Here is an 18,623-nt window from a genome sequence, read left to right as displayed (position 1 = left end):
TCACGGATCGTCTTCATCTGGTGGCCTTATGGTGACATTGAATTCCCTTTCCAACGCCATAATGTCGTCCCAATCATCCTTGTCCAAACTTTCCAAAATGTCATTTTCAATTACCTTTTTGGCACATTTGTCCTCAGCTTTGTCACGAACAGCTTTCCAGGCCTGAATAATTTTCAAAATACGTGAATATTAGAGTATTTGGGGCCATGTTCCACATCTTTATGACGTCATATCGTCATTGGGTGTCGGGTTTTTACCCAAACCCCACATCACACCCCAGGTTTTTTGAAAATCAAAAAAGGTAAAAATATGAAACATCCTACCTTGGTCATGCTGGATTTGTTGTTCGAAGTGAAAAACAGAACAACTGAATGTCTGGTGTCAGATTCATCCGTTTTAGGAAAATATCCAGATCTGGATTTTTTGGACTCGGGCGTTTTGTTGCTGGAAGATCCTTTGTTGTCGTCTTCGTTCGACGTTTCATTTTTCTTAGGAGGGGAGGCTGATACCGTTGGCACAGATTGAACTTTGGGGGAAATGTGATTTTGAAATACGGACAGCATCTTTTGGTCAAAAATCACCACATCAATTCGATATAAAAACTTGGGTTTCTTAGACAGGAACTTGTCAATTGCTGTTTGCATTGCTTTAGCAACGTTTGGAATACCAAGCTTTGCGTTACCTAGAATCATGTTAGCCAGAAGTTAGTGTTCATTAAGACTAAAATTGATAATGCACCATGAGTTGTATAACTTTTTAACATGTAATTAATCAAGCACTCCCAGAACTGCTCTACATCCAACAGTATCAAGCATACCAAATTATTTAAAAGGAGTAAGATTCTCTCTCCAAAGGGAAATTTTACATTGCGATCAGCGGTGACAAGAAATAAACTAATGGCTCGAAACCCCTACAGTCACAGAATTGTAAATTATAAAAAAAATCTTTCTTACTTAAAAACTCCTTTCTCATTCAGAAAATAAGCGTTCCTTCAAGTAACAAATCAACTGTTGCATGTGTCTACTACTAATCTACCTGTCCCGATTGCAGGAATGGCCAGAGATGATTTCTTTAATGTCGCATCTACCAAAGTGAGGACACGTTCTAATCCACTGGATATGCTTTCGACAGTACTTGGTGTCACAAAATGAACAATGTTGTGAAAGTTAGTCTTTCCTCCAGATGTGACTCTATAAATGTCGGCTTGATGAAGTGGTTTTTCAGTTCCGATTCCTGGTCCTGCTTTTTGCACCAGCATCTGGGACAACTGACTGGCTGCAAAATTCAAAAACAAAATACTAAATTTAGACAATGCTTGAAATAAAATCAAATAAAAGTTTCCTGTTCATTTTCTAAATCCAACTATTTTGAATCAATGCTTATTACGCACTTGCGGTCGCACGCTTTACATGTAAAATAATAATTTGAAAAATGTTGTTGCTAGAGCAAGCACTCTCTTACTCAACTTGTTCTTTCCTATACTGATGTAAATAAAAAATCAATTACGGCTTACCCGTAACGTTGAAATCAGAGCCAGTTGTATTGATCATAACCTCACACGTGGAAGCCAATATGTCGCCACGTGTGACTGTGACTTGAACAGGGCCTGCTGGTTGAGAACGAGGAGTTTGTGGGTCAACGGCTGATGTGATGGACTTGGATTTCTTTGACTTAGACGGAGGAGATGGCCCTAATAGAGCCTTTTTGAAGTCAAAAACCATTCTTTTTTCAAACACAACCACATCAATCCTTTGCAAATGCACTGGATCGGTCTTCTTGAAAGCGTCTGTAGCTTTACGGATGCTTTTTGCCACTTCCAAGCTTGACAAGCCGATTTGTCCTGCATAAATATAATAAAAGTTAAAATGACAGGTCCGCTTTTTCTGTTTTAAGTGGTTTTTCTACTATAATAAAAAAAGCGTAGGTTATAAAATGCCCAACGCAGCTGATATTTGGATTAATAATATCTAATTTTTCTAGAAAGTCTGTATTATACAGTTGAAATCCCTGCAAAACCAAAACTATGTAGATTAATCAGGATATTAGAAATGTCAGTGTACACTTACATACACTCATACAGCCTATTTGTTTTCTAGAGAAACAAGGCTCAGAAAAAGGGTAGAATAACTTGTTGAGCATCTTATAATTCTACCGCAACGCAAAATCGTAGTCACTCTTTTAGCCGTAGAACATGATACAGCTTTTAAGTAGAACAGCATCCATGTGAAGATATCAGACCTAGTGCAGTGAGATAGTGGAATAATAATGAAAACAGAGCGTTATCATACAACCAAGAATAAAGCACTACAATGTAACTTGCCAGTTAGCGAACTCCATAAAAATTGCAGATTACAAATTGATCTAGACAATACTGTAGACATGCAAGGTAGGGCAGAAATGAACTTATTGGCAAAGCAATATAATCATTTTTTGATACATGTACTTAAGTCTAGTTACTGTCAAAGTGTCAATGATGATAAGACAGAGCCCTTCAGACTGTCAAATGAAGCTTAGGCTAAACAAAGAAGAATATGTAGTTTACGGGTATTTGCACTTGGCATTAGATTCATTGAATACTGAAAAGTTTGGGTGTTCATCAGGACAATTATCGTTTCTAGCACTAGTTGCTACGTTCATCTGATGAAATTGAAAGTAAAATTAACAACAAACAAGATGGTTTATTGCTTCACTGACGTTTCGCGCACCATGACAATGCGCATCCTCAGAGCGAATAACATACAAAATAAAATTTCACCAGGTTATATACTGCAGTGCGATTGAAGGCAAGAAAAAATAGAACACGCAATATTTAAAAAAATTGGCCAATGATGTGTGAGCGGTTACTTTCCTCGTTAAATTACGTAAAAACTTCCAACAATAGACATAAAAATTCGAGCGGTGACGACCAACAGAAAAAGTGCGATAGAAGGCAAGAGAAATAGAACACAATGTTTTAAAGATTGGCTAATGATGTGCGGTTACTTTCGACGTTAAATTACGTAAAAACTTTCAACAATAAACATAAATTCGAAGCACTGAAGACCACTAGAAATTCGAGACAAATTAGATTGCAATAACGTTTCCAACTGTGTTTAAGTGGGCTTGAAGCCTGCACGTCGAGACAATAATGATTTATAAGGTTTTGGTAAAAAGTTTCCGTCGTTCCGGTTGAGTACATTGCAATGTTTGGATGTGATGTTGATAAAGCAACTTTCTGCGGTGGTGCGTTGATAATAATTACTTTCATTTTTCAAAATTTTTGTTTCGGACCAGTTAATTTTGTGATCCTCTTCTAACATATGTGAGCAAAGGGCTGACTTTTCATGTTCCATATTTTTGACCGCTCTGCGATGTTCTTTGACCCGGGAATTTATACTACGTTCAGTTTGGCCAATATAAACTGCGTCACAATCATTACAAGGAATTTCATAAACAACACCACATTTATTGTCAAGAGGGGTGGGGTCTTTTGGTAGTGATAAAATATTGCCGATGGTTCGAAATGGTTTCATAGCGACTTTAACTCCGGCGCGATTCAATGCTCGTCTTATCGACTCAGAAACTCCCTGTATGTATGGAATGGTGGTGAAACTGTTATAAGTTGTGCTGTTGCTTTGTTTGACCTGACGTTTGGTCGAGAAATGAGTGTGCCGTTCTGCCATTTTCTTGGGAAATCCATTAAGTTTTAAAGTGTTATAAATTTGTTTGTTTTCGTTTTTCTTGTTCTTTGCAGAGGTGACCAAGTTATTGGCGCGGTTGTAAAGTGTTTTGGGAATAGATAATTTGTGTTGAAGAGGGTGGTGTGATGTGTATTGCATGTACCTGTTGGTATGTGTTGGTTTATTGTAAATCTCTGTGGCTAATGTACCGTTGGTTTGTCTGGTGACCTTCACATCAAGAAATGCTATGCTTTGGTTGTTTTCAACTTCTTTAGTGAATTGGATGGAGTCTGATATGGCGTTTAAGTGTTGATGAAATTGATCTACTGCGTGGTTTTGTAGTATACTAGTAGACTCCATCCAATTCACTAAAGAAGTTGAAAACAACCAAAGCATAGCATTTCTTGATGTGAAGGTCACCAGACAAACCAACGGTACATTAGCCACAGAGATTTACAAAAAACCAACACACACCAACAGGTACATGCAATACACATCACACCACCCTCTTCAACACAAATTATCTATTCCCAAAACACTTTACAACCGCGCCAATAACTTGGTCACCTCTGCAAAGAACAAGAAAAACGAAAACAAACAAATTTATAACACTTTAAAACTTAATGGATTTCCCAAGAAAATGGCAGAACGGCACACTCATTTCTCGACCAAACGTCAGGTCAAACAAAGCAACAGCACAACTTATAACAGTTTCACCACCATTCCATACATACAGGGAGTTTCTGAGTCGATAAGACGAGCATTGAATCGCGCCGGAGTTAAAGTCGCTATGAAACCATTTCGAACCATCGGCAATATTTTATCACTACCAAAAGACCCCACCCCTCTTGACAATAAATGTGGTGTTGTTTATGAAATTCCTTGTAATGATTGTGACGCAGTTTATATTGGCCAAACTGAACGTAGTATAAATTCCCGGGTCAAAGAACATCGCAGAGCGGTCAAAAATATGGAACATGAAAAGTCAGCCCTTTGCTCACATATGTTAGAAGAGGATCACAAAATTAACTGGTCCGAAACAAAAATTTTGAAAAATGAAAGTAATTATCAACGCACCACCGCAGAAAGTTGCTTTATCAACATCACATCCAAACATTGCAATGTACTCAACCGGAACGACGGAAACTTTTTACCAAAACCTTATAAATCATTATTGTCTCGACGTGCAGGCTTCAAGCCCACTTAAACACAGTTGGAAACGTTATTGCAATCTAATTTGTCTCGAATTTCTAGTGGTCTTCAGTGCTTCGAATTTATGTTTATTGTTGAAAGTTTTTACGTAATTTAACGTCGAAAGTAACCGCACATCATTAGCCAATCTTTAAAACATTGTGTTCTATTTCTCTTGCCTTCTATCGCACTTTTTCTGTTGGTCGTCACCGCTCGAATTTTTATGTCTATTGTTGGAAGTTTTTACGTAATTTAACGAGGAAAGTAACCGCTCACACATCATTGGCCAATTTTTTTAAATATTGCGTGTTCTATTTTTTCTTGCCTTCAATCGCACTGCAGTATATAACCTGGTGAAATTTTATTTTGTATGTTATTCGCTCTGAGGATGCGCATTGTCATGGTGCGCGAAACGTCAGTGAAGCAATATACCATCTTGTTTGTTGTTAATTTTACTTTCAATTTCATCAGATGAACGTAGCAACTAGTGCTAGAAACGATTAGATTCATTAGTGGAGAGGGATGCTGCTGCGTGTTCCTTGGAGAGCAAAAGCAACAAACAAACCGATTTAGACAAACTAAACCGGACATATCCCTAGATGCCAGAATAGTCGAGCAGAAACTATCATATTTTGGCCACATAAAGAGAAGAAAATCACTAGATAAAGACATCATGCTTGGTTTGGTCAGTAAAGAAAGAGGAAAGGGTCGTCTCAAAACTATATGGCTCAATACACTGACGAATGACAGCGGGATGGGCATGGAAGAGCTCAAAAAGGTTGCGAGGAATCGAGAGTTGTGGAAGGAGAAGATTTATAGAGTGACCGAGAGTAGAAATCGACTGAATAAATGGATGCAATATACCTTCAGCAAATTTTATGTTGCCATAGAATTCTTACCAGTTCCAATAGCAGGAATCGCAACTGATGACAACTTGAGATTATCTTCCACCAGAAAAAAAACTTCGGAAAGATGAGTTGATATCTCATCAGCGCTATTAGGACTCACAAGATGAATGACATTGCGGAAGGGCAGGTTTGGGGCAGTGGTCACTCTGTAAATGTCTTTTTTCCCGTAAATAGGTTTGAACTTGCATTCCTCCTCCATCGCTTTTCCAGCTTTGGCAATGAGCTTGGCTGACAGCTTGCTCTCTGTAAAGAAATCAAAGCATTATTAATTTTATGGTTTTGTTATGAAATTGCTGTCTTGATAAAATTTCAATTTATCAATCAATATCAATATCAAATATAAATATCAAATTTAAAATATCAATTTCAAAAAACCATTCCTATTAACCTACGTCAGATTGCATTACAAAAACGGCAAGTTTCATATTCTAAGGAAGCTAAGCATTGGTAGGTGACCACTGGTGGGTGACCATTTAGGCAATCGCAACCCACACTTGTTGATACCAATTTTTGTTATTTATTTCCAGGTAAATGTGGAATGGAAACACTAACGAGTCCTTACTAACAAGGTCTTTGAAACAGCTTTGGCCTTACAGGTACGAATATTATTGAGATACACAACACAGACAATGGTTCAAATAAATCGGTTATCCTTCACCCGGTGCAGCCTACCAGGCGGAGTCACCGCAAGTGCAGTTTAGTTTATGCATAATTGAAAAAAAAAACGAGTGAGCAAACAAGGCTCAGAGTGGCAGTGCTTGGTATGCAAGTTACCATGCAATGCCCATGATAAAACAAAGAAAGAATCAATGAAAGAAATATAGGTCTTCCTTGGCGGTGATTACATGGAATACAGGCACAAATGTACTAAACACAAATGTCATCATCACTGGATACAACCTTATATATGTAAAAGCTATGATCAGATCACAAGATTCTGAATTGTTTTGTTAATTTTTGTTCGTCCCGATAAGTTAATTGGTGGTTATACTGGTTAATCGCCCGTCTTTGTGGACGAAAAAAACAAGTCAAGCAGCGCTGCAGGCTCTGGGGATATGCGCTTGAGCAATGCATTTCAAGGACAGATTTCTATCCAGCGGCACCCAGTAAATGGAAAAATTCACAAACAGCAACACTTCGACAATCGGCAAGTTCACTTTGTCAATCTCGGTAAACCGAGATTGCGTCAGTGATTCATAGTCTCTGAAAGTATGTCCGACTCCAACGGTAAAAATTTAAAACCAAGCAACCAATCAATTTTAGTCTTTTCAAAAACTGAATTAAATTGCAATTAGGCTACTATGTATTGTATAGTATATCTCAAATTTATAATATTCTACAAGGCTACACCACCATCATCAGGTTCTTCTTCTACATTTCATTCATTGATATTCGTCATGCCAAAGAGTCGGAAGGCTCTGCCTTTTATCACCCTTGAGCAGTGGCGGTGAGTCGGGCTAGATGTTTGGGTAATTGTCGAGTAGCCATTAAATTGCTTGGTCATTCAGTTCACGCAGAATTTTCATCACATGCACTGAAATCTGAATAACGCTGTCTCTCGCACGAAAGAAGAATGTTTTCGTTAATATTAAATCAATACTAATATGTTTTTATGTGATGCTGTATTCATCGTAGACGTGCATGGCGTTTTACAAAAGCGGATAGTGTCAGCGCAGAGCAACTGATTCATAAAAAAAACTGAGTAAGCAAAGTAGCTCCTTTTAATTCTAAGTTACATTACTTTTCAAATTGTAATCATTGCCAGTGGTATTGACGACAACATCACAATCAGATTGCAAGATGTCGCCATTGATGACGGAGACATCCACTGAAGCTTCTTGTTTTGGTGTAGGAGGACTTTCGGAAATTCCTAAGAAACTTCCGATTGCCTGAAACAATGTAAATGATTATAACAAGGTATCATGGTTCGAACAATCACGTACAAAATGAGAAACATGAAGTTTTTCTTTCCACAATCCGATTTGGTGATTGATATATAATTCACCCAATGGCGAAACCCCCCACCCGGTATGGACCTGCCCCGGCCGACTTGGGTCCAGCTCAATAGAATTCGAACAAGAGTCGGCCTCTTTCACTCCAATATGCACAAGTTGGGTTTGGTTCCTTTGTTGGACTGCGAATGCGGCACGGAGAAACAAACTGCTGACCATGTCGCTACTAAATGTTCCATTTACAAAGCACCAAATGGAATGTATGGTGTAACAACAATTGATGAAGCTACACTAACCTGACTTCCCATCACCTGCCATAAAATCTGAACAATCCTGTTTCATGCGAAAGAAAAAGTTACTAGTGAGTGCACAGCCTTGTGCTGATAGCCGAGAAGAACGTTCCTTTCTTCACAAAGAAAAAGTTCCTTTGAAAAGTATAAAAAAATAGAAAAATACGTGTTTTGAGAGTGCATCACCACTGTGAGTTTAAGTTGCAGCAGGTGCGGATTTATGGGGGGGGCCCGGGCCCCCCCCGAAATTTTGTGAAAAATTGTATGTTTCCTCATGAAATGGTTTGATAAGCTTCTAAACAGCTGATATTAGTCCCTCGGCATCACAATTGATGAAAATAGTTCTTTTAATGTCTATTTTATAGCATATAGTGTATGTCGTAGTATCATTGTTCATATCTGTTTAGCCTTTTCTTTCTTTTTAATTGATTTTCAAATTTTCTGGCCCCCCCCGAAAAAAACTCTTAGATTCGCGCCTGAGTTGCAGGATAGGATAATAACATTCAAAATCTAGAACTCAAATACTACCTTGACACCTGATTTAAACCATCCAGCGCTGGCTTGCTCTTGAATTGCTTCTTCATCATCTAAAATAACAACATATTCCCTTTCCATCTTTTTCAAAACCAAAGATTCGCTCATCGAGTCCTAAATTAAGAAGTTACACTTGAAAATCCCCAAAAACAAACAAGTCAAAAAATAGATTGGTTTATGCTTCTATTTAAGAGATCAGGTCAGCTTTCAATTCTGCATTATTTATTAACTTAATTTTAGCAAAGAGTTAACTTTGTTGAATAACAAACAGATAAAGCCAAGCGACGACGCGCCATTTAACATAATATACTGTACAACAATAAACAAAAATTTACAAACGTTTTCGGCTACATCACATGTTAGTTTTTATCAAGCATTTGAACAACTGAATTACAACAAATGAAACACAAAATGCACAAGAGAGTACTAAACATGGCAAAGAATTTAAGGCACTTCGCATGACAATTTGATTATACGGGGAAAACACATCACATGATAGTTTCATTAAAGAGACAACGTATTTACTTGCCAGGCGATGTGTTTTCCTCGTGTTCTCAAACTGTCATGTAATGTACCTTAAATCCTTTGCCATGTTTAGTTTACTCTTGTAGATTTGGTATTTCATTTGCAGTAATGTAGTTGTTGAGATGCTTGATAAGAGGTAAAATGTTACATGGCTGAAACTGTTTGCAATTTTTAGCTTATTGTTGTATATTATGTTAAATGCCGTGACGTTGCTTGTTTTATCTGTTGATTTATCAATGTGTAGCCTACCTATGCTGTAAAATATCCGGCAAAAATCCTACATGACGAGAACAAATAATGAAGTGTGTCGTAAGCAGAATATGACATAATATATGTATAGGTGAATACTACTGACAACGACAAATATTTGAATAAGGGAAAGCTTGACAAATATTACGAGTTAACAGCAACCTTTGACCGAAAGCTCACATTTGCAGCTTCGTTCCATTCCTCGGACTCCACTGAATCAAGTTGTATAACGCACTGGGTATCTTTAGATGTTATTTTCAAAAACTGATCACCGCCTTTTCCTCGAAAGAAGTCGGCTGCCCCAGGAACAGAGAGCGTTTTTGTGCTTGTTTTAATGACATGAGAAATCTCTTCAATCCAATTTTCGGCTAAAGAATGAATGAACACAATATGAAAGGAATAGACGTCAAGTGTTGCTAATACGTTTGTTTGGACAATTAACCTTTCATGACTGTTTCGTTTACCAAACCTAACTAACTGTTTTAATTAAAGTACAATTGCTCCAGGACAAACAAACTACACAATCACCTTTGCGGACATGACATGCTTTTCCTTTCACATGAATACCTCCAGGTTCCTCATACCATTCAGTTTTGTTGAGATGTTCATTTGCATTAATTTCGGTTGGAAATGAGCAAATAAACATTGTTTCTGGATACGGAAGATCTACTCGCTTTTCAATTTCAACGTTGTCTTCAAAGAAAGCTTTAATGCGCTTTAGTTCTCTTTCAAAGCTTTGTGGAAGACCCACCAATTGAATTTCGGCAGTCTTTGGCTGAAGATAAAGAACTACTGTATTAAAATAATTATTCAAAAAATTACGTTGGACCTAGTCTTTCACAGGCTGTAGACTTCAAACATCAACTACTTTAGATCAAGAAGGATCCAACGTCAAAAAATACTACATAGGTTGGCACAGAAAATCATTTCAGATTGCACACAAAATATGTAAGTGAAAAAAAACTACCATGGTAACTATGTCTCAAACAAGTTTTAGGTCAACGTAAAACCAAAGTAATAGGTAATCAACAATGTTACAATCAAATCAAATTTGGGATCGTTTCAGAACAAGACTAGGTCAGAAAGCGAGGCAGACTCCGACTCAGCTCAGCAGCAGCCTAGAGCAGTTAGCTATCAAATTTTGTGTTTGAATTAACAACAAAAGACCTCGACTCAAGCTCAAACAAAGTTAACGACATTGTTTAAAGTTTTGTGCCCATCAGTGGTAAGCCAGTTTGTCTAGATCAAAATTACTAAAATAAAATAATTATTACATTTTTGAAAATAAGAAGAGTTCCAGAAGATTCCACTTTAGCCTTCAATTCTTTCCACTCATCTTCTTGCATCAGATCATCAAATTTGCTTTGGCAAGAAACTAGGTCATACTTAATCAAGTCCCTGATCTTTTCTTTCGCTTGTTTAAGTTCCGTTCTTTTTTGATTGGAGTATACTAACCTCAACATGTCTTCCTTCAGTGTCAAGCAAACTGTATGAAGTTATAAAGCTTACATAAATAGTTGGAAAGTTATCGGTTAAAGAATAAAACAAAAACAAGCGAAGCATTATTTTGAGACTTGTCACAAAAGGATGACAAAAAGCAACGCTCTTCTTTTTCCAAAAATAAAAATCCATTCAAATGTACAGTAGTTTAGTAAAGTTTCTAATACAGTACATAAAATTTAGATAAAGAATTTGCTTTGTTTCAAAAATTTCTGACAGATGTGCCGGTTATTCGAAAGTGCTGACTACAAGAAAATATTTTGTGACGTAAAACTGTATTGAAAGGAATGAAGCTCCGCTATTCCCTTCGTCGAGCACACAGTCCCAAATCAGCAAACAATATTAGAATTCTTGAAGCACGTTTCACCTTTTATTTGAGCTACTTTCAACTTGCTTCGAAGATAGTCTACAATATCAATTTGATCCTTGGAGTCTTTTGACTGCAGTGAGCATTGCAAAAATCGCTTCTGCATGGCATGGAGGAAAGACATATCACAATCTTGAACTCGCTGCAGCAATAAAATGATCACAATAAAGCCACAGATGTAGGTAAACTGACAAGACCACGACGCTCTTTACTGCGCAGTTTTGAGAGAATTAGAAAAACCCAAATGTTTGGAATAAAGGAAGAACAATGACTTGAAGAAAATGTAACGTTTAATTAGAGAGGTAATGCAACTAATATCTAAACATTTAACGCACGTCATTGCATTGTTTACAAGTTGGTACGCAACATTGACTCACTATTACAACTTCGTCTAGCAAATGAGTAACAAACTTGTTTTAGGATATTAAATACGCCAGAAAAATCTTAGTTACTACTTTGCAGCAAAATACTACAAAACAATCTGTGACACTTTCTGCAAGGATCTTGGTTCCTGATGGAGTAAAAATAGTACAACTCTACGAACAAAAGTTCTACCATTTGTTCACAGTGCTGCATAATGCGTAGCTGCGATCCAGTGTCGAAGTACTCACACCAAGAAACGCCATAAACGATCACAATGTAGCAAGTTTGGATAAATGACCAGCATACCTTCAGGCTACTTCGAATAGCAACCAAAGCTGGAGCGACAATATCTTTGGATCCTTCAAAGATCACTTGCTTGTTAGGTTTGTCAACATTGACTACTACGTTTTCATCGACATAAGCTGAAGCTTCTTCAACAATTCCACAATCCATAAGAATCCTAGTAACACAAACGTCAGCACTCCATTGACTAAGAATTTTTTGAAAAGAATAGAATATTGCAAGATTTTTGCAAATCAAAAATTAGGCTATATTAGCAGTTGTCGCTTATGCAAAGTTAAATAGCAATTGGGATCGTTTATAAGGATAGAATATAGATAGATGCTCTGATTTATTCAAAAATAATGTCGCCAGAAAATGCTTTGATTATATAGGCAGCGTGAGAGATGTAATTTCAGAAATGAACTTGAATTTACTTTAAATAATTTACAGTATACTTTGATTGACCATAAAAAATTTATATTTATTTAATCTCAACAAAATTAATCATAAAGTTTTACTGGAAGTCTTCGTCACTGAATATTTCCACCTCTCGGACAAAGTTGCACTTTTCTTCGAACCAATCCAGAAATGTTGATACGTCCTTTGGATTTCCTGTGATCTTTATTCCATCTCCGTCTTTAGGCTCCCATCTGAAGTAAAAAAATTAGCATGGAAATTACTTTACCGTCACAGAAGACGTTGCACAGAAACAGAAAGCGAAATACTGCAGCCCATGTAGCTCTGGACAACATGACTGTTTCAACTCACCAATGCAACAGGTTTTTAAAAGTTTAAGCTGTTCAAACTATTTAGGCTATACAGTAGCTTGAAAAAAAGTTAATTTTACCAAACAAGTTACTGTTGCATGAAAAAATGCATTACGGGGTGAGTCAAGTTTTTAGTAAAGTTTTGATTAAACTTGTGATGCTTTTTTAAGTAATATTTCTCAGGCTAATTATCCTAAAATTTTCTTACTTAGGATGACACTTACTTGATGAGTTGATAAAAGGCCACTTTAAATTAATTTGTATTACTTTTACAAACTTTGAGTTGCGTTGGTTTATTTTTAAGTTACTTGATTGAACATGACCTTTATGTACAGACGACTGGCAACACTCTTGCATAATGCACCCTACTCGCAGCGGACAAGGCGCTCGCTTTCCAATTTTGCCACGCTGGTTCGTTTCCCGGCTTAAACTGGTTGTTAAAAAACACCTCTACCCAGGGTGTAACAAATTGGGGGGGCGTTGCTGAAAGAAAGGTGATCGAGAGCAAGGAACTGGCCACCCACCTCTCGTTAATGCCGAAGGCTTAGTTAATGAGACTGTCACAATCACTGTGCAAGGCCTCGCGACAGGCTGCTTTGTATCTTGACCGAACGTGCTGTTTTGATTGTGGAATTCTTATGCTATATGTTATTATTGGTTACTGTCCTGTAGTAACCTCTGATTGCGAAATCTTTATTATGTGACGTATTTCTAGAACATTTTGTGGACGTGCGAGCCTGGAATGTTCTTTTGTTTTTCACAATTGCCAGATGTGGTTTGTTATGATGTAACATTACGTAACCTTCTCGAAGTTACTAGACCAAACAACCTGCTATAAATAGTGGTGTAATTTGCATGATTGTTATGAGTTGATTGTGAGAAATTATCGTTGTTGTAGTAGTTGGTAATAGGTGCAGAGATTATTGTTGATTGAGAGTTGAAGTAATTGAATAAAAGTAGATGAGAGTTGGTGCTGATATAAATTGTGATCGAAATTAGAGTTACATGAGAAGCTGTGAGTGAACTTCGTTAAAGTCCTTCAGGAATTTTCATTATCATTTCACTGGTAGAACTATCCGACCATTTAATTGACTGCTTTTCAGTGATATCCCATTAAACTACGTCATTGAACCTTTCCAAGTCTCTTTCCTGGTAAGAGATAGAAAGAAATTGTGACAGAGACCTTATCTTCTCGTCCCCGATTCTTGGTTCCTTTTGCCTTTACCCTACTCTCAGAACCAAGATGGCGTAAGTTGTGCTTACTACAGTAGTACCTGGTAATATCCCTGTGGTCAATGAGGCACTTTTACCATTCTGTTACACAGCCAGTTTTATACATGAGTGATATTACTAAACATAAGGCATGCTTTTCAAAATTTCTACCACGCTTCGACACGAAATAATTTATATTCATTCACTGCAAGGATAAAAAGTTACTAACTATTTATTGATATAAAACGCATCAAAATAGTACGAAAATAACTTTCATTCAAAGACGCAAACACGTTTAGTACTACAGACTTACCTGACAAACACAGAAATGACATCATTTTGTTTCACTGAAACTTCTACTATTCCATCGTCTTGTTCGTCCCATTGTTGCTCCTTTCTCACTCTGTCGCGGCTTTCATCTTCATACTTTCGACACCTGGATTTGAACTTGGAACAAAACTTTCGAATGCGACTTTTGCAGTCGTTTTCAAAGTTGTCTTGCTCCATGTTCTGACTTTCTTCCTAAAAGTTCAATTTAAGTTATACCACCAATCTACAAACCTCGAACAAACATCGATCACATCACTTTTGCGTTAAAAATAAAGAGCTAACTTAAGTAGACATTCAGAGACCTGTTTAAAAGATTTTGATTTCAGAAAATTGAATGTTTTTACAAAGTAGGTGATTGAGTCAATTGCAGCACATTTTAGTTGGTGTCCATTTTTCGCTATTCATCAAAGTAAAATACCAAAATTAAAATTATGCTTCCTGGTGCCATCCAATCAAACTTTGATTAGAGAGTTTCAGCAGTCTGTTAAAGGGAAACACCACAATGTGGCATTTTCAGAATGTGAGAGATTCAGCTGAGTTAAAAACTTACTTCTGACAAAAGAGGCTTCAGCTTAGCAGAAAACTTTGATTCTTCAGCTGAGTCTTCTTCAAACTCAACCTCAGCAAGATCTCCCATTTCTTTGCAAAGTTCATGCTGAAGGGTTCTGGACTTTTGGATGAATCTAATCACATCACCATCCACTCCCAGTTCATACCGGAACTGGCTGATTATGTAGGACGAAAAATCTACAGAACCTAAAAAAACCAAGTATGACCTTTCGTTTGTTTAAGTTGTAAGCTGACAACAAGACATTGACTTACGGAACATTAACATATTCCACTATTTTGTTTTATTTCTCTTCCAACGCGTTGCTCCACTACTCACCCTTTATCGCAGGACAGTACAGTGACACTTCCACTGGTTTCTTCGCCACTTTTATTTTCATTTTCTTTGACCTTTCAACGACTTTTTCAGCATCTGATTGATAATCACAGGTTAACAAAATTCGAAAAAAAATTTTAATCGAGAATGGGAGTAACTTTTCTTAGACCACAATTTGCTGCTGATTTCAAATCTGGCGCTAGTTTCGCTCTAGCACATCAGGTTTTAAAGTTATTGGTCTGAAAATTTTTGACCAGAAACGTCAATATTGCGTTCAAATACCGATTTTGTCGCTACAATTTTCAAATTTAGATTAGCTTCAGAGAGCAGAGTGTTTCAGATTTGTGCATTGCTTTCACAGATTCAACACTATTTAGTTGCATATGTATGCATAGACACTAGAGTGCAAAAAATGCCTCTTAAACCTTGTCTGAGGTACTGAATACTTGAGCTAGCACAATACTGAAGTGTCAGGTTTTTAAGCTCCCTGTATTATATTACAAAAACACAAGAAAAACGTTCAGCATGATACCAAAGATAGTGTTTAGAATGCAATGACACTTAGACATTGCTGCATCAAAATCGCTGGGCATAGGTGTACATGTTGGATCATCGTGATGCAGCATCCAGCAGTAATCACCCATCATCCTTTCGTTCCAGAACCCTTGATAGCGTGCTTCCATGTTTTGGATATCTTGGTGAAACCTTTCACCTTGTTCATCAATCACTGCACCAAGGTTCTCAGGGAAAAAGTCCAGGTGGGAATGAAGAAAATGAATCCTGAGGGACATGCGGCAGCCCATGTCATTGTAAGTTGAGAGCAACCTTTCAACACCTTTTTTGAAGGAAGCAGCCTTGAAATTTCCCAAAAAGTTAAAGCATAACCATTTGAAGGATTGCCATGCTCGACATTCTGATGAAGTGAGTGATTTTTCAAATCAGTATCTTTTAAAACTTCTCGAATCTGTGGACCAACAAATATTCCTTCTTTAAGCTTTGCATGACTTAGTTTTGGAAATTTCTTACAGAGGTACAGAAAACCGTTTGAATTTGATTTGCCCATTGCTTTCACAAAATTCTTCATCAAGCCGAGTATGATATGTTACGGCGGCAAAAGAATTTTGTCAGGATTAACTAGCGGGACATTTTGGACACTTTCTCTTCCAGGATTGTAGGAGCTTCTTGTTGGCCAATCCTTTTTCTGGTAGTGCTTAGTGGTAGCGCGACTATCCCACAGACACAAGAAACAACAGTACTTTGTAAATCCCCTTTGCATCCCCATTAAGATTCCAATCATTTTCAGATCTCCACAAATACTCTACTCATAATCCCTGTAATTAATAGCATTAAGAAGAATTTCGATGTTTTCATAAGATTCCTTTAGGTGCACCGAGTGTGCTATGGGAATGAATGGCTTTTCATTTCCGTTATGTAAAAGAACAGCTTTCAGGCTTCTTTTCGAGGAATCGATGAAAACTCGCCACTCATGAGGATTGTGAACTTCTCCCAATTTGTGAAAAAGTTTTTCAATATCATGACAAAAGCACAGGCCATCAACTTCAAACAAAGCAGCGAGGTCTTTGTTTCGTTTTCTGTAATGGCTCACTGCAACACCTTCCTCAACCAGATTTAACTCTTTTAATCTTGACGCAAGGATTTCTGACTTTTGCTTTGAAAGGCCAAGGTCTCTAATCAAATCATTGAGGTGCTCCTGGGAAAATAACTGTGGCCTGCCTTTTTCTTCTTCTTGATACTCAGAACTTGTTGATGAGAGTTCGCTTAATGAAGCGACGTCATCACCATCATTTTCAATGGAATCTAGGCCTCCCTGTGGAGGTAAAGGTGGCGACATGGTTTTATCACAAGGAACCGGCCGGCGAGCAGATTCCAAGTTTGGATAAGTTATTTTGTCCCTTTGCTTGATTATGACGTATCATTGTTTTATTGTTTATATCATTGTTTTATTATGACGTCACACTTAATTTGCAAATAAAAAAACTACTTTACTTGCCTGTAAATGTGGCATGTCTTCAAAATTTTAGAATTGGAATATCTAGAAAACATGATGTGCTAGGAAAAAAGTAAAGACATTTTTGAAATCAGCGCACAAAATGCTTCTAGAATCAATCAATCACGGGCTCGATTAAAATTTGCTGTTGACCAGTGTAATTAGTGTATATGAAGTAATGAGAGACAAACAGTTTTCGTTTAGAAAGCAATTTTAACCGTTAGGAAATGACACCATGTTTTCTGGTATCTACAATGTTTCTTCACCAAAATTTCGTACAGTCCATTCAATTAAGTGTTGCTAGGTGATATCTGCTGGAAATGCGCTTCTTTGTGTCTTTCTGCTCATTTGAAAATAGATGAATAATAGAAAACAATAATTTCATACGTAAAATTTATTAACTAAAATTATAGTATTCACATTACAATCACATACATTCACATTAAATTTGCGCAATGTGTAGCACTTGTAAAGAGCTGTGTGAAGTAAAATTACACAATCACAACGGGAAACGCTTGATTTGAGATTGTATAGACCGTTAGCCTTGCGACTCATAGGATGCAACCAATTGTGCATAACACTGTACAAGATGTTGGCATAAATTCTTAAAACGATGGAATAAGCAAACCTCTAATAGACGTTTGTAATGACAAAAGAGCAATCCATAAATACTAATACACATCTAACCAAAACATGTAAACTAACCTTTGTAACTGCCGAAATAAATGAAAGCTGTGTTTCTTGCAGCAGCTTGCTGAACTAAAGTTATGTCGCCATTGTTTAACTTTTTGTTCATGAAAGCAAGTTTAACGGAATCATCAGAAGCTCCTTTCTTGACGTTCTCCACTTTGATGCAATCTGATCGACACAACTTGATCGTCTACAAATGACAAAACACAAAGATATAAACTGATAAAATAAGCAACCTTTTTCGCAATCCATGGTCAGTGGTGTACGCATTCGGCCATGGTTATCACCAAGTGCACATTTTTAACAAAATACGTTACTTTTTTTTCTTTTCTTGACACACATCACATAGAATGGCAGCACCTTTTTAAAAGACAATTTAAAATTATTTTAAATAAATCGTTCAGACAACATGTCACGAAGAAGAACTAAGTATATACGTTTATCAAAAAAGGAAATAAAATACGCAATAACCTTCAATTTCAGATCAAAAGCGAAATATCTTGCAAAGTAAGATACTGTATATTAATGAAAACATCAGTCAAGATTAGTTTGCGAAATATAAAATACACCACACTAAGTGGCTATGTTCTGACTAAAGACTGTGAGAAGCATCTAACAACCCTAATCGGGACTGCAACCCTTAATCACAACAACCAGGAGGCAAAACATGAGATAAAGTACCGTAGTGATCACAAACAACAAGACTTTGTCGTCCTGCTGTAAGTATACTAATCGTAACTTAACACCAGACAGATTACTCAAATACTATCACCATCTACAGAAGAATTTAAGACAGGTTGATGTGCCACAATCTCAAATGTTAGGCTATAAAGCCACATAATGAGCTGTCATCGGTACATCAATGAGTCGTTAGTTGGATGGTTATTGAGGTGGACACATGTACCGCAGTACG

The 18,623-nt window shown here is 37.1% G+C and overlaps 1 protein-coding gene across 1 annotated transcript in view; it reads right to left on the bottom strand.

The window, feature by feature from the left end:
• Positions 1 to 18,623, bottom strand: part of LOC145772352 (protein mono-ADP-ribosyltransferase PARP14-like) — a 28,733-nt gene that overhangs the window by 7,382 nt on the left and 2,728 nt on the right. The window contains exons 5-21 of the mRNA XM_082584232.1: positions 17,726 to 17,900; positions 15,016 to 15,108; positions 14,680 to 14,885; positions 14,113 to 14,321; positions 12,339 to 12,470; positions 11,845 to 11,998; positions 11,176 to 11,317; positions 10,583 to 10,794; positions 9,837 to 10,083; positions 9,489 to 9,676; positions 8,529 to 8,648; positions 7,500 to 7,647; positions 5,750 to 6,001; positions 1,514 to 1,840; positions 1,036 to 1,275; positions 324 to 682; positions 5 to 162 (exon numbers count right to left, since the gene is read on the bottom strand). Coding sequence (XP_082440358.1) covers positions 5 to 162; positions 324 to 682; positions 1,036 to 1,275; positions 1,514 to 1,840; positions 5,750 to 6,001; positions 7,500 to 7,647; positions 8,529 to 8,648; positions 9,489 to 9,676; positions 9,837 to 10,083; positions 10,583 to 10,794; positions 11,176 to 11,317; positions 11,845 to 11,998; positions 12,339 to 12,470; positions 14,113 to 14,321; positions 14,680 to 14,885; positions 15,016 to 15,108; positions 17,726 to 17,900 — 3,362 coding nt within the window. The remainder of the gene's footprint in view (positions 1 to 4; positions 163 to 323; positions 683 to 1,035; positions 1,276 to 1,513; positions 1,841 to 5,749; positions 6,002 to 7,499; positions 7,648 to 8,528; positions 8,649 to 9,488; positions 9,677 to 9,836; positions 10,084 to 10,582; positions 10,795 to 11,175; positions 11,318 to 11,844; positions 11,999 to 12,338; positions 12,471 to 14,112; positions 14,322 to 14,679; positions 14,886 to 15,015; positions 15,109 to 17,725; positions 17,901 to 18,623) is intronic.

Source organism: Aplidium turbinatum, chromosome 6 (assembly GCF_918807975.1).
Source record: "Aplidium turbinatum chromosome 6, kaAplTurb1.1, whole genome shotgun sequence".
Classification (NCBI taxonomy): domain Eukaryota; kingdom Metazoa; phylum Chordata; class Ascidiacea; order Aplousobranchia; family Polyclinidae; genus Aplidium; species Aplidium turbinatum.
The sequence above is the reverse complement of the archived record's forward strand: the minus strand, read 5'-3'. Positions and strand labels throughout refer to the sequence as shown.